Source organism: Spinacia oleracea, chromosome 1 (assembly GCF_020520425.1).
Source record: "Spinacia oleracea cultivar Varoflay chromosome 1, BTI_SOV_V1, whole genome shotgun sequence".
In the NCBI taxonomy this organism is placed as follows: Eukaryota; Viridiplantae; Streptophyta; class Magnoliopsida; order Caryophyllales; family Amaranthaceae; genus Spinacia; species Spinacia oleracea.
The window spans coordinates 86260439-86282867 of record NC_079487.1 but is presented as its reverse complement, the minus strand read 5'-3'; the positions used below and the strand labels follow the sequence as shown (position 1 = coordinate 86282867).

General features: G+C 36.5%; 1 protein-coding gene and 1 long non-coding RNA gene across 4 annotated transcripts; one reads left to right on the top strand and one right to left on the bottom strand.

Annotated features, from left to right (window-relative positions):
• The first annotated feature begins 9676 nt into the window (after positions 1-9676).
• On the top strand, positions 9677-12287 carry LOC130465999 (uncharacterized). 3 transcript variants are annotated; one of them, XR_008926007.1, is made up of 3 exons: positions 9677-10077; positions 10279-10606; positions 10692-12284. It is a non-coding gene; the product is annotated as an uncharacterized lncRNA (long non-coding RNA). The 3 variants fall into 3 exon arrangements; XR_008926006.1 differs by having other exon boundaries at positions 9678-10077; positions 10266-10606; XR_008926008.1 differs by lacking the exon at positions 9677-10077 and having other exon boundaries at positions 10086-10606; positions 10692-10935; positions 11249-12287.
• A 3109-nt stretch (positions 12288-15396) lies between these two features.
• LOC130465496 (NAC domain-containing protein 86-like) lies at positions 15397-18296 on the bottom strand. Its single transcript, XM_056834276.1, has 2 exons — positions 18132-18296; positions 15397-15942 (listed from the first exon to the last, which is right to left on the bottom strand). Exons 1-2 carry the CDS (start codon positions 18294-18296, stop codon positions 15397-15399), a joined length of 711 nt encoding a protein of 236 aa, XP_056690254.1.
• Positions 18297-22429: the final 4133 nt, after the last annotated feature.

The window sequence follows — 22429 nt, the reverse complement described above, 5'->3', positions numbered from 1 at the left end:
CCGAGTGGCCTTGTACAAATTTCAGCATCTCATCCCGATTTATGGGAGGACAATCCCAATCTTGCGATCTTGAGATTAGACTTCGTTTGATAGGTGATTACCTGAGCATTGCCTTTATAGCCTCCTTTTACGGTGCGACGGTTGGTCAACGTCAAAGCAACCAGTTCTCAAACAAGTAATCTCAAATCACTCAGGTATTGAGGATTTAGTGTCTAATAATTTTAATGAAATTTACTTATGACAGATTTTCATCTCTTACAGTAAAGTTTCATAGGTCTGTCCGATACTAGTCTTCCCAAAGTAAGTATCTATGCAAATGATTATGACATTGCCATGTCCACATAGTTCAAGAAACAGAACTACTAGTCATCTTGCATTCTAGTCGTCTAACGTTTTCTATGCGTCCAATTTTATAGAAAACTCCGACTAGGGACCATTTTCAACCTTTGACATTCAAGTTCACTTGATAGACATTTCTTAGTCACAGGACTGGTCCTGACAGTCTATCTTGAATATATCGTCAAATTGAAGGGACTCATCATTTAATAAACCACAAATTAAATGGAAAAATGAATTCTTTTCATTTATTGTGAATGATTAACCAATAATGTTTTACAAAGATTTAAACTCTAAAACTTTAAAACATTAAACAGGGTCATCAAAGCCATTCTCCAATATGCTTGATTCCCATAGCTGCAGTGTGCGAGTTGTGCTTCGCCTGCGGCAGAGGTTTAGTCAATGGATCTGATATGTTGTCATCAGTTCCGATCTTGTTTATCTCGACTTCTTTTCTTTCAACGAACTCTCGTAGAAGGTGAAATCTACGAAGTACATGCTTGACTCTCTGGTGGTGTCTAGGCTCCTTTGCCTGTGCAATAGCTCCGTTATTATCACAATACAGGGCTATTGGTCCTTTAATGGAGGGGACTACACCAAGTTCACCTATGAACTTCCTTAGCCATATAGCTTCCTTTGCTGCTTCATGTGCAGCAATGTACTCCGCTTCAGTTGTAGAATCCGCAATGGTGCTTTGCTTAGCACTTTTCCAGCTTACTGCTCCTCCGTTGAGGCAGAAGACAAACCCAGACTGTGATCTGAAATCATCTTTGTCGGTTTGGAAACTTGCGTCCGTATAGCCTTTAACAATTAATTCATCATCTCCACCATAGACCAGGAAGTCATCTTTGTGCCTTTTTAGGTACTTCAGAATATTCTTGGCAGCAGTCCAATGCGCCTCTCCTGGGTCTGACTGGTATCTGCTCGTAGCACTGAGTGCGTACGCAACATCCGGGCGTGTACATATCATATCATACATTATTGAACCAATCAATGATGTATATGGAATCCCATTCATTCGTCTACGCTCATCAAGTGTTTTTGGGCACTGAGTCTTGCTTAGAGTTATTCCATGAGACATGGGTAGGTAGCCTCTCTTGGAGTCTGCCATCTTGAACCTATCAAGCACCTTATTGATATAAGTGCTTTGACTAAGTCCAATCATCTTTTTAGATCTATCTCTGTAAATCTTGATGCCCAATATGTACTGTGCTTCTCCTAGATCTTTCATCGAAAAACATTTCCCAAGCCAAATCTTGACAGAGTTCAACATAGGAATGTCATTTCCGATAAGTAATATGTCGTCGACATATAATACTAGGAAAGCAATTTTGCTCCCACTGACCTTCTTGTATACACAAGATTCGTCTGCGTTCTTGATGAAACCAAAGTCACTGACTGCTTCATCAAAACGTATATTCCAGCTCCTGGATGCCTGCTTCAATCCGTAGATTGACTTCTTTAGCTTGCATACCTTTTTAGCATTCTTTGGATCCTCAAAACCTTCAGGCTGTGTCATAAACACAGTTTCTGTTAAAACGCCGTTTAAGAAAGCAGTTTTGACATCCATCTGCCATATTTCGTAATCGTAATATGCAGCGATTGCTAACATTATCCGAATAGACTTTAGCATTGCAACTGGTGAAAAGGTTTCATCGTAATCCACACCGTGGACTTGCCTGTAACCTTTTGCAACCAATCTAGCTTTGAAAACTTCAAGTTTCCCATCTTTGTCCTTTTTCAGTTTGAAAACCCATTTGCTTCCAATGGCTTGGTAGCCATCTGGCAAATCGACCAAATCCCATACTTGGTTTTCAGACATGGAGTCTAATTCAGATTGCATGGCTTCTTGCCATTGCTTGGAGCTAGGGCTCGTCATAGCTTGTTTGTAAGTCGCAGGTTCATCACTTTCAAGTAATAGAACGTCATAGCTCTCGTTCGTCAAAATACCTAAGTACCTTTCCGGTTGAGATCTATATCTTTGCGATCTACGCGGGGTAACATTTCTAGTTTGACCATGATTCTCACCAGATTCTTCTAAAGATCTCTGAGTTTCATCCTGAATGTCATCTTGAGCATTCTCTAGAGTTTGTTGTTCGACTCGAATTTCTTCGAGGTCTACTTTTCTCCCACTTGTCATTTTGGAAATGTGATCTTTCTCCAAAAAGACACCATCTCGAGCAACAAACACCTTGTTCTCAGATGTATTGTAGAAGTAATACCCCTTTGTTTCCTTTGGATAGCCCACAAGGATACATTTGTCAGATTTTGGATGAAGTTTGTCTGAAATCAATCGTGTGACGTATACTTCACATCCCCAAATCTTCAGAAAAGACACATTTGGAGGCTTTCCAAACCATAATTCATATGGAGTCTTTTCGACAGCTTTAGACGGAGCTCTATTTATAGTGAGTGCAGCTGTATTTAGTGCATGTCCCCAAAATTCTAATGGAAGTTTGGCCTGACCCATCATTGACCTGACCATGTCTAGCAAGGTTCTGTTCCTCCGTTCCGACACACCGTTCCATTGTGGTGTTCCAGGAGGAGTCAATTCTGATAGAATTCCACATTCTTTCAGATGGTCATTAAATTCATAGCTCGGATATTCACCGCCTCTATCAGACAGCAGTGCCTTAATCTTCTTGCCTAATTGATTCTCTACTTCACTATGAAATTCCTTGAATTTGTCAAAGGATTCAGACTTATGCTTTATTAGGTAGACATAACCATATCTACTGAAGTCATTAGTGAAAGTGATAAAGTAGCTGAAACCACCTCTAGCATTTGTACTCATTGGTCCACATACATCTGTATGGATTAAACCCAATAGTTCATTTGCTCTTTCTCCAACTTTAGAGAAAGGTTGCTTTGTCATTTTGCCAAGTAAACATGATTCGCATTTACCATAATCCTCTAAGTCAAATGGTTCTAGAATTCCTTCCTTTTGAAGTCTTTCTAAGCGTTTCAAGTTTATATGGCCTAATCGACAATGCCACAGATAGGTGAGATCTGAATCATCCTTTTTGGCCCTTTTGGTATTTATGTTATATACTTGTTTGTCGTGATCTAATAAATAAAGTCCATTGACTAATCTAGCAGATCCATAAAACATCTCTTTAAAATAAAACGAACAACTATTGTCTTTTATTAAAAAGGAAAATCCCTTAGCATCTAAGCAAGAAACTGAAATGATGTTTTTAGTAAGACTTGGAACATGGAAACACTCTTCCAGTTCCAAAACTAGCCCGGAGGGCAACGAAAAATAATAAGTTCCTACAGCTAATGCAGCAATCCGTGCTCCATTTCCCACTCGTAGGTCGACTTCACCCTTGCTTAACTTTCTACTTCTTCTTAGTCCCTGTGGATTGGAACATAAGTGTGAGCCACAACCTGTATCTAATACCCAAGAAGTTGAATTAGCAAGTATACAGTCTATAACGAAAATACCTGAAGATGGAACGACTGTTCCATTCTTCTGATCTTCCTTTAGCTTCAAGCAATCTCTCTTCCAATGCCCCTTCTTCTTGCAGTAGAAGCATTCGGATTCAGAAGTGGGTTGACTGACCTTCCTCTTTACAGATTTGGCGCCAGTTTGCTTAGTTGGGATGGCCTTGTTGCCACCTTTCTTAGCATTCCTCTTCTTTCCAGATTTCTTGAACTTGCCCCCACGCACCATAAGCACATCCTGCTTATCACTTTTGAGCGTCTTTTCAGCGGTCTTCAGCATACCGTGAAGCTCAGTGAGCGTTTTGTCCAGACTATTCATACTGTAGTTCAGTTTGAACTGACCATACCCGCTATGAAGAGAATGGAGGATGGTGTCTATAGCCATTTCCTGAGAAAATTGCTGATCCAGCCGACTCATATTCTCAATGAGTCCAATCATTTTGAGAACATGTGGACTTACGGGCTCGCCTTTCTTAAGCTTGGTCTCAAGAATTTGCCTATGAGTCTCGAATCTTTCGACTCGAGCCAGATCTTGGAACATGTTCTTCAACTCACTGATGATTGTGAAAGCATCTGAGTTGATGAACGTTTTCTGCAGATCTGCACTCATGGTGGCGAGCATTAGACATTTCACATCCTTGTTGGCATCAATCCAATGATTGAGGGCTGCCTGAGTGACCCCGTCGCCTGCGGCTTCGGACATCGCCTCTTCTAGGACATACTCCTTTTCTTCCTGCATAAGAACTATTTGCAAGTTCCTTTGCCAGTCAAGGAAGTTCTTCCCGTTCAACTTCTCCTTTTCGAGAATTGATCGAATGTTGAATGAATTGTTGTTTGCCATATTTAAAACTACAATTGAAAAGAATAAACAAATAAATAACCATTCACAGTTTCTCTTAATAAACTTAAATTCTAGCATACATGCATAATTCAATGTTTATTAAGCATTTTATTCAAGTTATGTGTTCCGGCAGGTGTGAATAAAATGATTCCAAGATCCTAAAATCATTGAAGAACTAAGCACAGTTTGTCGACTTAATCCTAAAACATCTTAGGTAAGCAAAAGCCTTTTGCTAATAGTCTAGAAACTATTCTTGGTTGATAGGTACGTCTAGGAACTTATTAGGTAAACCTATCGATTTTGCCACGACATAAAAGGACTCCTTACTTATATCGCTGAGTTTCACCAAAACTAACATGTACTCACAATTATTTGTGTACCTTGCCCCTTTAGGACCAATAAGTAACACCTCGCTGAGCGAAAACTATTACTAGATTGATGTAAAGGATATCCAAGCAAGTGTATATTTTGGCATGGCACCTTTTAACTCAATTTTTAAGTTTGGAACTTAAGGCTCTTACTATGTTGGTTAGATTTTAAGTGAACTAAAATCCTTAATCATGCAACATAATCAAGCTTTTGATCTCATGCATTTTAAGACATAATTAAAAGCAATAAATACCTTAAAACATGCATAAGATAAATGTGATCTAGTATGGCCCGACTTCATTTTGAAGCTTTAACTTCAAAGTCCGTCTTGAAAATCTCCGTGGGAGGCACCATTTTCTTCAAATAGGATAAGCTATAATTAAAACTAATTACAATTATTTGATGGTACGCAGACCATATTTGAATTGAAACAACTTTGGTACTTTAGACCAATTACATTCAAATTAATGGTACGCAGACCATATTTTCTATCCTATTTGGGCCATACTAGTCACTTCATAACCTGCAAAACAGTACATATACAATATATACCATTCACCCATTCATTATCATGAATGGCCCACATAGCTGGTTAGTAAAACACATTATGCATCACGTAAACATTTACAGCAATTAATCAAGGGCACCAATAATCTACCAATTATTCAGTGCTTATTAATTCTAATCAAGTTGTTTTAACCTTAAGGATTTGTAGACCTAATCAAGAGTTTATGACTAAAAGGGCTCCCACTTAAACCAATAAATTCATATGCTTTACTAATTTTAAACATAAAAATGTATTTCTAGTCTAACCGGAAACATACAAATTTAATTAAAATTTAAAGCTCATATAAATTTATAATTGAATCCAAAAAGTTTAATTTAATTTCAGTCGTATTTAAATTAATTCATGATTTTAATTTTAGTAAAATAATTAGAATAAATAAAATTTATTATAATTACAATATTCAAAATTAAAATCCAAGAAAATAATTTAAATTATTAATTTTAAAATTAATTAAAATTACGTAAACTGAAAATTTCAAATTAAAATTTCAAAACGATCCAATCGCAAGGCAACAACCCCACGCAACGCACGCCCATGGGCCACACGCACACAGCCATCGCTGGCCATGTGCGCGCAGCCCATGCGCTGCGTCGCATCGCTGCTGCTACTCTCCTTCGCAAGGCATCACACGAGCTGGTGCTCGCTGCGCGCGCCAGCACTCGATGCACGCGAGCCATCGCTCGCTTCATGCGAGCCAGCGCTCGCTGCGCGTGCTCTCCAGCGCTCGCTTTATGCGGGCCATTGCTCGCTGCGCGCGCTTACCAGCGCTCGATCCTGCGAGCCTCGCTCGCTGCGCGAGGCATCGACGCTGGGCGTAGCACTCGTGGCACGCGAGCTTGCGCTCGCTGCGCGCGAGGCTCCGCACGCTTGCGCGCGGCAGTGCGCGCTGTGGCGCAGCTCGCTTGCTGCCCACACGCGACTGTTGTGCCTTGCTTTCGCCCTCGCCCATTCTTCCATTGCTCAAAGCCCACGACACAAGGCAGGGCTGCTGCCTTGTGCTCGTGCACCATGGCCTTGCTCATTGCATTCGTGCCGCATGGGCGACGAGCTCCCTTGCTCGTCGTCACATGCCCGCACTATACAACACCCCTTAAGGGTAACACGTAGCGTCCATTGCTTTGTGCGTGCAAGTTATATGAGAGAATCGCATAAAATTTTAAAAAATTATATTTAAAATTAATGACAAATTAATAAATAATATTAATTTCATAATTTTAGGGCGAAAAATCGAAAATTTATTATTCAATTGATTTCCGATTAACATGGATTCAAGTCTAGGTCATAAAAATTTAAAATTTAACATAAATTTACAATTTTTATGGTGGTTTTTAATCATAGGTATCTAATTAAATTATAATTAATTATGAAAATCAAATTAATTCTAAATTATTCTAATTTTCAACAAATTAATCATAATTACAAATTAGATTGCATAATTAACAAGGCTAGGCATTCAAACTTGTTAAACATATACAGTAGGTCAATCAAAAATTCAAGATTTATCAACAAGAATCGCAAATATTTAATTTAACATCTTAAATTTACGAAATTTTGCATTCGAAAAACTAAAACCTCCGAAAAGTCATAGTTAGGCTTCGAATTTGAGAATTCTGGGTTCGGCAGAGAAATATTATTTTTTCAAAATTTTAGAATGCCTTTTACATGCAGAATTGACACAAAAATCACTCGATTTGGATGAGTAACGAAGAAACTGCCGAAAAATTGCGTACGTATAATTAAATAAACGCAATTTGCAATTAATTAACAATTACGAAAATTAATCACCCCTTTTAATTCTTGCAAATTTGTAATATTTAACCATGTTCATGCAATTTTAGATTATGAAAATAATAAGAGGCTCGTGATACCACTGTTAGGTTATGATACATATGACAATTCATAAATCATGCGGAAAAACCATAAAGCCAGGAAAACATATTATTTACACATAATCATTTAGCATAGTTTAGATGCATACTCTTTGTTGCGTGCCCTCCCTAGCTGCGCCCGAACCGAACAAGAACAAGTCTTTAGGACTCCAAGTGTCGTCCCTCCGTAGATAGTCCACAGCACGTCCGGATCCGCCTTAAGATTGACCAACTAGAATCGCCCTTAAGGTACTTAGAATTTTTGGCACTTTATAGGCAATTGTATGACTGAATTTTGCTCTCAAAAACTCACTTTGAATACTTAAATGCTCGATGTAAATATGTGACCCTAGGCACCTATTTATAGAGTTATGGAAAAGGATTTGGAATCCTATTAGGATACTAATTTATTTAATTATAATCCTACTAGGACTCTAATTAAATAAACTAAATCTTTTAGGATTAGATTTAATCATATGACAAATCCCGGTAGCTTTAGGATTCGAGTAGCACACAAACACACACGCACGCACAGCAGCCCACGAGGGGCGCCATGCGCGCGCGCAGCCCGCGAGCTCGCAGCCCACTGCCGCAAGCCCACACGCTGCCGTAGCCTTGGCGCGCGCTGGGCCTGGCGCAGCCTTGGCTGGTGCGTTTGTGGCGCGCTGGCTTGCTGGGCGATGGCCCGGCTTCGTGCTGGGCCTTCGTCTGGCAGGCCTCGTCCGATGCTAATTCGTACGATACGCTTCCGATTAATTTCCCGATTCCGGAATTCATTTCCGATACGAACAATATTCAATATTTCCGATTCCGTAATCAATTTCCGTTTCGAACAAATATTTAATATTTCCGTTTCCGGAATTATTTTCCGATTCCGATAATATTTCCGATTCCGACAATATTTCCGTTTCCGGCAATATTTCCGATTCCGGCAATATTTCCATTTCCGATAATATTTTCCGATACGTACCATGTTTCCGTTTCCGGCAACATCTACGACTTGGATAATATTTATATTTCCGATACGATCCATATTTCCGTTTTCGGCAATATCATCGTTTCCGGAGTATTCATTTCTTGCCTGTGACGATCTCAGCTCCCACTGAAACCAAGATCCGTCGATTCCGAATATCCATAGATGGAGTATTTAATGCCATTAAATACTTGATCCGTTTACGTACTATTTGTGTGACCCTACGGGTTCAGTCAAGAGTAAGCTGTGGATTAATATCATTAATTCCACTTGAACTGAAGCGGCCTCTAGCTAGGCATTCAGCTCACTTGATCTCACTGAATTATTAACTTGTTAATTAATACTGAACCGCATTTATTAGACTTAACATTGAATGCATACTTGGACCAAGGGCATTATTTCCTTCAGACCGGACCCAGATCCGATTGGACCCGGTCCGTTTATAAGGGTTTGGGTCCAAAAGAATTAGACCTTGTAGATCTGGGGCGGATCTGGGTCTTTGTTCAATGGGGCGGGTCTGGGTATGGGTCCAAGAATTAAAGATCCAGATCCAGTCCAGATCCGACCCACAGCCCCATATATATAATTTTAAAAAAAAATTATTAAAATTTAAATATGATTCAATCTTTACGTGCTAAACTTTATATAGTTCTTATGATGCTAAACTATTTAAATATTGTTTGACGTGACATATTAATAATAATATTAGAAACTTAAATACTTATTGTATTACAAGGCTAGTATGATTTTTTTCCTAAACAAAATTAACGAATATTCCATATTTAGTGGTTTTATTAAAGCAACATTACGTTTACATAAGAAAAATGGGCGAAAAAATTACGTAATATAAGAAAAATAGGGGACAAATTATTTTAGAAAATAAATACGCTTATACCCATTTAGGACCCAGATCCGACCCTAGACCCATTAGATCCAGTGGATCTGGGTCTGGATCTAATTTTTTTAGAGCCATCGGATTTGGGTCGGATCTGGATCCACCTCTTAAAAAGCGGGTCTAGGTATGGATCCTGTCGGACCCGGTTCAGATCCGACCCATTGCCATCCCTAGTTGGAATGGTCAATAGTTGCTCTCATTTATCCTTCCTAAACTGTATCTTTGACGTTAATTACTCAGCATGACTAAATATTTTCAAAGTACTCCTTTTCTTTGCTGTTGAGAATTTGAGTGTTATATTTGGAATAACCTTGCAATTGTAAGTGGGCGCGATAAGCTGCATGTGCTACTATATTAGTTATTTCTCGCATCTGCTTGTTATAGGAATTTTAATACATTATATAAGAGTCGTGAATAACATCACCTTCCTTAGATTCTCAAGGGGATCGTACTACATATACTATGTATGTGAGGACAAGGTAACCACTATGTTCCCTAAACATTCTTGTCTTCATTAGCATCTAGGTTCAACAATGCAAGATTTATGTTTCCTGAGCAGTGGCTTAATATCTGAAAAATCATTCTCCTCTATCCAAGTTCTTAGATGACTTTTCTGGATATCTGAAATTAAGCAACATCTTAGAAGGACCAAGGAAGTTACGTGAACGGATGTTTTGTGAAATTTTGATAAAGTCAATTCAACTTTTTTTGTAGTTTTCTTGGAAATGGGTTAGGACTCGTACGAGGATCTTGTAGTTCCATGGCTGTCACTAATTTAAGGTCATCCCTTGATCCTAAGTGTTTGAAAGTAACACATGTTTATTGTAATCCATGAACTTTTAGATTGCTTAGCTAAAGTGAACTATGCGAAAGTAAAGTATCTAGATTTGAGGATTATGTCTTTCAAGTTCTTGAACCTCTTTTTCCTGGGCATAATACTTCCGTTTATGTGTACAATATTGAGCCAGGTCTTTTACGCAGGCTCTTGAACTATGAACCAGAAGATACAAAAAGGGTATTCTGGACACCCCAACTGACAGACCCACAGCTTAATCTGAAGAGTTAGGTGATTCAAGGCACGGAAAAAATGGAAGCCCCCTCTCAACCAGTAAGCAGTCAAGCTTTATGACACCCTTTGGACAAAGAACCAATAAATTTGCAATTCAGTTCCAGACCAGGACTCAACCTATTGGAGAAAGTGGAAACAAAGAATCTGAAGATGAAGATATGGGAGATGAAAGTATTCGAAGGGTGACCAAAGAATAGGTGCTCAACCAAAGAAGATATGTATGATAGAATTGAAGATAGGGTATTTGATGCTTCTTTTAGAATTGGAATATTTATTCAACCATTGTACTAGATCAAACTCAAATCGTGGTTATTTGATGATGCAGTTTAATTCTCTTCTGGATCGCATCAATAAACATACATCAACATGCTTCTGGGAAATATGAAGAACTTGTAGATCCTACAACAACCTCTCATGTATTGTAGCTTCTTAAGATACCTTTATCTATATTTTCTTTATTCTGCAGTCCTATGAACAACTACTAATCTCATCGGATTATTTATCAAAAAAGCATGTTTGCTGTTGGATGATCGGCTGCCTGAATGAAAATTCAGTCTTATTACAAACAGGTAAGTTCATGTTACCTTTATTGTGATACTAATTCTCAAAAGTTCGTGTTGTTTGCTCAATGCTCATATCTTTGAGCAGGGTAATTTACTAACACAATGGCGAGTTAGGTTTTCAGATTTGGCACAAAGGATGGTAAAGTGGGTGGGAGTCTTTTAGATAAACATAGCTACATTCTATAACCAGTGTCTGGAATTGTCAAGTACTTTAAACTGCAATCATATTTTCTTCTGTTATGACAACCTTTGCAAAAGGCAACAATGATTTTGGATATTGTGACAATTTATTTATCGAATGTACAATTTTTGACTTCAGTATCCATTGTTGTGCGATGATTTGAATGGTGCCAAGGACCTTACTATGCCACACTGCAGGATGGTTATAGAGATATGCTAAAGTTAGCAGAAAATGTTGTTGCTTTTAATCGGCTTCTAAAGTATGCACACGTTTGCGCAGTTTTCTCCGTTAAATCTGATCCTAGGTCCTGGTGGAAATATGCCAATAAGGCTGTATTAATCAAATGAAGAAGGCTAGGTTTGGGATCTTCATACCTTTTTCGTTTTCTTGTTGCTCTTTGCTTCAGTAACAATTTCACTTTCGGCATGTTCTTATGAAGCTGCTACTTCCTGTCTTGGATATTTCATCTCTCTGGTTTCATATACCATTTTCTTTTTCTTGTCATATTCTAATTTCATTTAGAGCATGTTAACATTCATAATTACACGGGGATTGATGGAAGGATTTTGTTTATAGCTTTTGAGGTAAACTGTGGGTAGTGTTTGTACTTTGGGTGATGATAAAGGTCGCAAGTTGCGACAACATTTAGTTGTCGCAATCTTACGTGTTGGAGTTTAATTGGTACATGTATGCGCCACGTAGGCTATGCGTCATCATGATATTTTTACTATCAATGCAATATTTTTACTATGAAATTATGTAAATACGGTAATCAATATAAAGAAGGAAACAAATTAGAATATTAAGATTTTCCTACCTTTTTTTGAAACATGTATAATAGAATATATTAGTTAAATATTTTAATTTCCTATTTAAATCGCGACACATAAGCATGCCATGTCATCATTGTGACACGGCTTAAAGGTCGCATGTTGCGACCTTTATCATTTTCGTTGTACTTTTACTCTTCAGAAGTCAAATTGTCCCCGGTAGAAGTATTTTCTTATGTTAAGAAATTATGATCCTACTATAAGGGAGGGGAGGTATTGCACCACTAGAATTGTTGTGTTAGCCCAGAAATGAGCATTAAGAGTATTTGTGCTATTTTCTAGCATGGGGGATGAGAATTTCTCTATTCTTTTCACCTGACCGAGTGTGCATTCAGTGACCAACTTAAGTACTTCACCTATTAGCTCAATTGGCAGAACATTATGCAATTGCATAAAGCTGTGGGTTCGAATCCTACGTAGGTTGATCATCGGAATATTTTTGTAGTTTAAGATTTAAGATTTCATTAGATGTTAACGCTCGTGTTATAAAGAATGTCTTGTAAATAGAGACATAATAGTACTTGTGTAGAAGAATATATGTTATAGCAAGAGGCCTCGTGTAATCAATATTGTATTATCAATTACGTGTAGACTGAATTTTAGCATTGTTTTTCTAGCATTTACGATAAATTTGTAGATGCCCGCCTTTTACGTAATATTTTTACAAAATAATTTTTTATACCTTGGGAGATTGTGCGCGCTAGTGCACGGTCCAACAACTAGTTAATACAAAATTCGCAACCAAAATAAATTGTTTAAATCTCAATATACCATGAAATAGGAAGTCCAAAACTCATTATGATGAACGAGATAACTCGAATTCCAATAGAGTTAAAGCTCATAATTACACCATGAATCAGGAAGTCCAAAGCTCACTAAACCAAACGAGATAAAGCCATTACACCTAGTATGAACCCAAAGTTAATAGTACCCATCAAGTCGAAACTCAATACACTTGAAATCAACCAACTACCTAACCCCATAGAGTTAAAAGTTATTGTGATCAGGGGGTCGAAAAAGCACGAGGCTAATGCGTGACCTCGTCCCTCGTGGGCGTAACGTTGTCAGATCAAGTGTAATTGGATTTCCTGTGAGTTTACACCTAATCGACTAGTAATATAGGAGTCGCCATTCAGTTTTTAACGACAATGAGAAAAACTGACAAAACCCCGGTTATCGTGACATAAAGGGAGTGCAATTATGTTCGACCACGACGGCCATAGGTTCCCTTGTGATCCCTGGTGTGGGGATCGCTCAACGTACACCAGCAGGGCAGAGATTGAGAGTTCGGGGGACTGTAACTACCGAGAGGAGTTCTCATCGATAACTCCAGAGGCAGGTTATCCTTACTAGCTCAGCATAAATAATTGAAGGGACATGCGTTAAACTATTAAACTATTCTGAATTGATTTTCGCAATATGCAACACATAACACTAAATCGATCGTGATTATCTTATTTAGATTTATTTAAGGTACCTAGCCTGATAATTCAATTGTCCAAGGTATTATCTTATTAGGCGTGATAGATCAATCAAGTTAATAGTTCGACAATTTTATAAAAGGGTGATGAAAGCGATTAAATCATATGAGGGACACGTTACAACGCACCCTTGAGAGGTGTGTTACGGTTCTCAGAAAACTAACCACTTGGCTTTGCTATTTCTCCTTTTATTTAACGAATCTCGGGTTTCCAAGCAATGTTCCAGTACTTAGGCTTAATTCATCAGCTACAAGGGGCAGGATGCGTTCTGTTCGACTTTTGGGTCGGTTGCGACAGAACGCCGGATCAATTTCGCAGCGTGAGGCTAGGCTTAAGGCTAGAGTCAATACTCAGGTTATGGAATTGTGTGTCTTTTCACGTCGGTTTTGAGGCTGTATTTATAGGAAAAGAGTGCGTGGAAAGATAGATTTTAGAATACGGATCCAAAGAGAATCCGGAAATAAAACGGCCCCAGGCATTTTCAGCGCCCAGGGCTGGGCGCCGAAATCCGTTGAAAATGGGATCTGGGCCGAGTTCTTTGTCAGATTTGGACTCTTAGAACACGGAGCTTTTGAGATTTATCCGAGTCTTTTAGTGCGTATTAACTTATGACGGAATGCGTCTGGGCCCATTACGAACTTTAGGTTCGTCAGGAATTTAATTAATACGTAACTCTTATTTTCGAATTATACCAGGAATGCAAATTCTATCTCTTTTAGGATTTATGTTGGAGTGCAACACCTAATTCTGACAGGTTTCTATCTTTTATGACTTTGCCACTTTTAACAACTACCTTTTACGGCAGCTACTATCTTTAGCAGGTTTCCATAAATAGCAGTTTTGGCTGAAATGAAAAGGGTGATTGAGATTCGTTATTTTATAGGAGATGCGTTGCCAAGTGGAGATTTGTATTCTCATCATCGAACCTTCCCTTTCGGGAATGGGGACAAAAGTAGGTGTCTACAGTTATGACTCAAAACGCCCTTTATTTAGACCCAAACTCATCACACTGCCTGTTAGAAAAAACGAACACCATCTTTGAATACTACCTAGAACCCAATTCGATTATTCGAATATTGAACCATTGCCTATGCCAAGCACTTCAACAGTCAACACCACAAGAGAAGAACATTCTTTTCAAACAACTCCATCCAGACAAAACATTCATTTCAAAAACTCCATCCAGCCATGAGGCCCTTCCCTGAGCCAGTAACTCTAAACACAACCCTAATAAATCTTATGAGAATCATATTGAAAAGGATAATACGAATTTGGATTGGAATATACATTCCAGTAATAGGAATTGGAAATACTGGTTCCACTTCCTGTGTCAAAATTTGCAGCAGAAGGTTATTTCAATCCAATTGAATGGAGATAATGTATTCAAGATTTATCGTTGCACAGATATGGAGATGATTTATATTCAAGATGATTTATCACTGCACTTCTTGTAGAAAATCAGCAGGATTCTTTCTTTCTGGATATCGAAACAGTTTCCCCGCGTGGTCCTTGATAAACAATATGGCCTTCACACAATAGAAGAATAACATCAAATAATTTGTATGTTTCAGGATCTGGCTGAAATAAAGAGATGACAGTGGTATCTTCTAGTGAAGGAAATATGTCATTCACCCAAGGTGCATTAAGTCTAATACCAAGGTTCAAAGTAATTGCGAACAATTAATTCAGTGAGATCAAGTGATCGGAACACCTAGCTGGAGCAATGCTTCCGATCAGTGAGTTCTAATGAATATTAAACTCACAGCTTACTCTTGACTTAACCTACAAGGTCACACCAATGACACGTAACAGATCACCGGATTAAATGAATCGGAAATTCATTTAATAGCTTTTCGGGAATTGGTTGGAAAACGTATTATACGATACGACCTTGCATCGGAATCGTATATCGTAATCTGTCCGTAATACATATATTGTCCGTAATCTGTTCCATCATCTATTATGCCATCACCCGTTAAGGGAATTTAATCTTCTTCTTCGCTTTCCCAGTCTTCCTCCTTGAAGGGTCCCCCGTACCCACCTTTAATGTCCTTCCCGTTGTCACCAACTTGAAAGACTTTGTTAAGCACGTGAGATTGTTGAGGTACACCATCCTCGGTGAGCTTATCATCAATTTGTACTCAAGCATTACCCAATCACTCTTAGTAACCTTGTTAGTGAAGTAAATTGATTTTTTCACATACCCTACTCTACGTGATCCAGAATACACAATAGTGTCTTTCCCCTTGATCTTCCAACCCCCTCCCTTAGCCGGTCTCATTGATCTTTCGGCTGTAGGGTACTTCGTATTGTTTGGTGTTAGGAAATACCAAATTGAATCTTTACTTTCTGAACCCGATAATCTAGGAAGATCCCCTGGAACGTATTTGTACACGTCTAACTGAGGAATTGTGTGTCCACGAGCAGACTGACCTGTAACCTTTCTCTTCAAATAATATCCAAATAACTCCTTATCCGTTGGTTTGAATCGAAAACCAGGGTACCTAAAGAAATAGTCTTGCTACCAAAAAGAAACATTTACATATATTAATACCAAATGTGTGTTAAAGAACCACTATCTTACACATTCTACAATCGATTATGTTGAATTGTTTATGTGTGTTTGTAATCTGTTTATTTTGTGCATCATTATAAACTTAAGCTTTACACTACTTAATTTGTTGTACTTCGTTTCCAATTAAATTTGTTGAACTAAATAACGACATTGTGTTCCTAAACTCTGATTTCGTATATTTTTGCTTTAATGTTCCACTCGATTCGAATCTACCAAAGTTCTAACAATTGTAAGTATTAATTTCAATAAGCGATTCATAAGACTTCTTGCATGTTATTTTTTTTGTAAACTTTGAATTTTATCATTCACATTCCCCCAATAAAACGAAATTATCATCCAGATCAACTACATAGCTTCCCAAATTTTGTAAAAAATTAAATTTTTCATTAATTACGAACTTCTGTACCCCTACAAATTTCATTTTTACTGTTTAATTACAATTGTAAAACAATTACAACACAAATTTTAGGGATAACTTGTATCTCTAACTTATTGTTTTAACTATGAACCTACAAATTACAACACAATAATAATGGAAAACAAGTAGAATTAAACAAGTAATCGTAAGTACAAATTTAATCATCATCCTAATTAAGTTAACAACCTCCTAAAATTGAATTGGATGATTTGAATTGATTAAAAATTACACATAAATCAGTTAGTTACCTTATAATTTAAAGATCTTTTGCGTTTTCGTTGTGATGGTTCCCCTTTCTCCATTTTCTAACTTCAGTTTTGACTGTCGTGTGAATTGAGGTTGGTGTTTTAGGGTGTTTTGGGGTCTAAGCTTGTAAATGAAGAGTGAGGAAGGAGCATTCGGTTTTTTGTGTGAAAGCAGGGAAGCTGATTTGGGCAGAGTAAAAGTTGCCTGCAGCTGCATGCAATATGTGAATCTTGGCCACATGCTCAACACGTAGACCCCTACACTAGTATAGGATGTAAGATAGTTTTGATCTGTTTTTAGTTTTGACTGTTCGACTTCCATGTAATTTAATTACTTAAGAAATATTATTGTATTGGCCTTTATTTGTTTCGCATATGTTGCAGTAGGTTAGTTGTTTATGCATTACATTTAATTGTATTTTCATTTTTTATTTTAAAAAAAAAAAATTAATGGAGAGGATTTATTGCGTGTTGCAGTAATGCTTTTTTTGAAAAGAGGGAAAGTTTTTTAGTCATCATTACTTTTAAATATGAATTTATTATGAATTTTTAAAAATGTGCAAAGAAGTTTAACAAGAAATGTACACAAATATTTTTAGGCTAATCTATATGGACGTATGTTTAACATGTGCATCTTTTGTTAATTTTTTTTAATAAGTTTCTAATTTAAGTGATTTAACGTAAACGTAATTCTTGTACCAATATAGTTGGACAATAAAAACCAAAAAAGTGAATAATTAGTACTTGTTATTATGTAATTGTATGTAGCTGAACATTAAGAAAAGAAAATGCAAAAGGGTTACTTGTAAATTGTAGTGAAGGATTGGTTATTTTATTTAAGTTTGTTAATTTTGTTGGTAATAATGGTATTTTTTAAATGTAATAATACAAAACAGTAATATAATTGCATTTTCTTAGCTTGAGTAACAATAAATAAATTAAATTACCCAAAAATTTAGTTAGCAAATCACCAATATCATAACTTGTATTAAACAAGAGTAAATAAATTTTTGTTTGTTGAACTTAACATAGGAATCGAAGCGCAGACCAAGTGAACGAAATAAGTAAAGGGAACAAAATTACAAGAATTAGTTTAAAATGCAAACTCGATCCTATGACATTACATTGACCACATTCTTAGTGAAAAAACTAGGAAACAAATCGAGAAGATGAATCCAATCTTGACGATAAGTTTTTCATTATTTCTTGCTTCAACTATTTGTTGCATGATATCCACCTGTTTCCTCTAAAAGTGCATTTTTTTCCCGAAGCCAAAAATTGTCAATGTTAAGGCGTGTATTTTGTAAGTGTAGATCACATGCTTCGGACTGTAGTTTAGTTATGATGTTTCCGTTCACCTCATCTTCCCAGAAAAAGAAATCGCATGTGTCATCCTATCTGAAGTTCAATTCAGTTATTAAGGTAGCTCAAACATCAACCAAGATATTCAAATGAATACGTAGTAAGCTTACCTTCCACACCGGGCATGAGTAAAAGCCTCTTCCAATGTTCTTCGTGTGCTTGCACCTCTGTAGCCTTGCTAAGTAACCATGGTGGCACAAAATTTGTGATCCACCATTTCGGTGATTACTTCTAACTGAAAAAATGGAATTGGGGGATCCCTCTTCCAACACCATGTTTTGTATTATGAATATGAGCAGTGAATTTAAGGAGGTAGAAAAAGTAAGAGAATGAATGAGAAATAAGTGGAATGTGTTTGAAATTTATAGTTGTAAATTTGACCGTTGTAGGTAAGGATTTTTATCCTAATGCTGAAATATTGTTCATATAAAATTAATTGAACAGACAAGTATATTAATACAATTAAAATGCAATACACACACAATTAAAACAAATTATTACACTTATACAAAAAGGTTTTAAAAAATAAACAATATGTAAACTAAAGGAAATAAATTGTATAACTAATATAACGTACAGAATTTCCCGATTAATTATCTCCGTACTCAAAGTTTTCCACAACCTTACCAAATCCGTAATCACCGTCATTGTTTTGGTCCGATTTCAAAGCCCTATTGACGCTTTCCTGATCCCATACCCGAAGCCGGCAGGCGTCGGGAATTAAGTTTAGATTCACCATTGCAGTTGAAAGTCTGTCGATGTATATAATCTGCCCAACGAAAAGTATGTATAGTTAAAATGCCAAAAAATTGGTTATTAAAATTAGGGTATACAAAATTCTGAAACTTACCAGCAACAGAAGTGTGCACCCACCGTAACCCTCCTTTGATGTCTTTGAAGCGAACTTTTTTTTTCCATACCTCACAAGCCAATCCAAGACATACTTTTCCCAATTATATTCCGATGCATTACTCGCATTGTTTAACATGTGTAAATGCAACGGGCTAATCCAACCGCATTTCTTTGTTGGACACAAAATTGTACCTCGGGCGTATAGCAAGAAATGTGTTTTGAAGGACTCTTTATTGTTCGGATCCTCGAGTATTTTCCTATTTACCTCTGACTCCGTTATGGAACCGTAAGGTGTATTACCTTTGTAGATTTGTTTTAGTTTTTGTGCCTCGGCCTTGGTAGATAGTGTTGGGGGTTGAAGATGGTCATCTGAACGTAACCCTAAAACCCGACCAACCACCACTTCATCTATTTTGACTCTGTAGTTTTCCCTTATCTTGAGTTCTAATTTGTTAGGATCAAACCTACTATTTATCCAAAATCTGAATTGGTGATCAATTTCATTGATTCGCATAAATAGAAGATCCTCCAACCCCATTTCAAGTACCCATTGTTTATGAGTGTTTCGTAATTTTGCAAAAAATGATGCAAAATGATTAACACCACAACCCATTCCAAGCATCTGTGAATTAGTACAATTTAATGTTTAGTTTCGTAAAGATAATTAGGTCTATATAATTACAGTATGAACACAAGTAATCCTCTTGAATTTACCTTCTGGACAAGTCTAATATCTATTTCATTTTTTCCATTTGCTGGAATATCCGTAATATCAACTTTGGGCTTTGTACCCTTTAATTCCTGCGTGTAGGAATACTTACAAATTAAATCATTTTCTAACTAATTAATGTTGTTTTACTTTTAGCATGTTATAATTTTAACAAAAATAAATTTGATAAAAACACTTACCTTCGGTTTTCTCTTAAATGCCTGAAGATGTTGAACCGCAGACTTCCGCTTTGTAATTAACTTTTCCTCCGCAAATTTGTCCATGTGCTGCACAATGACATTGATGACGTTGTCCTTCTTTGTCATGTCAATGAACTTGTTGAAATCAAGTGTTGTTTCTATGGCGAATCCGGTGTCGTCGAAACTTTCAGAGTCTTCGAAAACCCAGATCTTGTAATCGTCATAACCAAAAGAACTGACAATTAAGTGCAGGTAGTCATGGTCCAATTTAGATCTACAAACAACATAAACTTGATTTTCTCCATTCTCGTAGCTTTTCTTCGGATGGTAAACGAATCTACCATTGTGCCAAATACTCAGAATAATAAGATCTGTTTCGTTTGAGTCACTACAATGTATTAAAAAGGAATTTCATTCCCCCAATATCAAATATGAACCACCTAATAATCAAATGAAAGAGATGAAGTATGTCTTACCTCGATCGTTCTGGTGCTGTGCTCATTACGTCGTTCCAATTGATTAATCTGATATTTGGTGTTATTAGGGTAAAAAAAATGGTGGCGGATCTAGGTTTTGTGTTCTTCAATTGCAATTTCTGGTGTTGATGGTTACAAAGCATAACACCAAAACAGAATAGGTGGAAGGCCAACATGTGAGACCTATTAAACATACATTAAATATTGTTTATAATTAACTAACATACAATACATATTTAATGTATGTTTAATAGGTCAATTTTTTAGGTGGTAAAAAAACAATTTAACCTACTTTACCACCTATAAAATAATTTGTCAATTTTTTTAGGTGGTAAAAAACAATTTAACCTACTTTACCACCTATAAAATTGTTTTTTACCACCTAAAAAAATTGACAAATTATTTTTTACCACCTAAATAAATAAAAATTGTTTTTTACCACCTAAAAATAAAATAAAAATTGTCTTTTACCACCTCTTAACTACAAAATGGATGAAAACGTAATGTGAATTAATTTGAAGTAAGGGAAAATTGTAGCTTATATACATGAAAATCGTGGGATAAGATAAGGAAATAAAAAATATATTCGTTGAAATGGGATCGCATAACGTTTTCGTCCACATTTTCGGTTAAGAGGTGTTAAAAAACAATTTTTATTTTATTTTTAGGTGGTAAAAGACAATTTATATTTTTTTAGGTGGTAAAAAACAATTTATCAATTTTTTTAGGTGGTAAAAAATAATTTACCCTAAAAAGTAATAATTCAACACCCTTAAGTTTATAATGTTTGAAGTCAAATAAAGTAGGATTTTCCATTGAACAAGGATGAAGTACATTGAAATAACTTAAATACTAATACAAATATTGTTTATTGAGCATAATTAAAAACCTAATCTTCGCCTGTTAGATCCACAATCTCAATTTTGCGTTGTTTTCCTTCCCGCATTAATAATTCATCCTCCGACATTGGTTCACGTTTAAGCAACCGATCGTCTGCTTTTGCGACCAGAATAATTCGTTGGCCTTCTTTGTTGGGTTCAATAGATTGCCACCCGTAATTTTCCAATAAGTACGAGTCCCTTTCCTCCATGAAAACTTCACTTACTTTAGGAGTGTAATATAACTCACTAAGCATTTTCGATGTTTCAGAAGGTCCAATTTTTTTAATTACTAGTCTCATGAAATTCCTCCACTCGATTTTGAAGCGTTCTTGTTCCAATTCGACTGCCAAGTACTTCGACCACCTTCTTGTTGGCGGAACGGCTAAAAAAAAGTGTGTATCTCATTAAACACCTACAAATAATATAGAATGGAGGAACATTTTGAAAACTTAAAGTCGGGTTAGTTTACTATACCTTTTCCATTAACTGTGATTGCTTTGGGGGTCTCCTGGACAGACTTTCCCTTGCTCGCAGTAGATCTTGTTGCCATGCCCCTAGCCATGTTGTATTTGGAATGTACTTGTGATTTAGGGAATTACTGTAGTTGTTGTTTGTGAATGTGAAGTAGATGTTCTAAATATGGAGATTATATATCATATGGGTGATGACCTATTAGTATAGAAGTTGGCGGCAAAATGTGGAATAATTTGTCCTAAACTACATTAATTAATAAAAATTGATTTTGATTTATTAGTAGCACTAACTTAATTAACTGCAAACTCTAAGCATTGAAATTGTATTCATCTTGCGTAAAGATGTTTATACTATTATCGAATACTTAATTACAACGAGTAAATGTTTACCCGCCGAAATTGTGTGTTTCTGTGCACCAATGAAAATGAAGATGGCAGGTGCCATTAGTGTAATGAGAAGAGAAATATTAAAATATTAAGCATGCTTAAGTCTCTGATGATAATTTAATTATCATTATTAAATATTGTATGCCACGATTAATATTGCTTATGAAGATATGAAATTGGTTAAAAATAACGAAGACCAATCTATGTTCTATATGTTAAGGTGTATAGGCTTAGACCTATATAAGTCCTATATGTTTTATTACGTAGAATCGATTAGATCTTCCGGTACGTTTTTGCGTGTTATGTCTACATATGGATTTGACCTATCTAAGTCCTATATGTTTTATTAAATTGAATCGATTAGATCGTCCGGTATATTGTTGCGTGTTATGTCTACATATGGATTTGACCTATCTAAGTCCTATATGTT

What these genes read in the sequence shown, in the direction of transcription:
- LOC130465496 (XM_056834276.1), bottom strand. Translation starts at nt 18,296, where the DNA reads ATGGTGTTGGAAGAGGGATCCCCCAATTCCATTTTTTCAGTTAGAAGT. An exon ending in ACTCATGCCCGGTGTGGAAG is followed by an intron (nt 15,943 to 18,131) that starts GTAAGCTTACTA and finishes TCTTTTTGGTAG; the next exon opens with CAAGACTATTTCTTTAGGTA.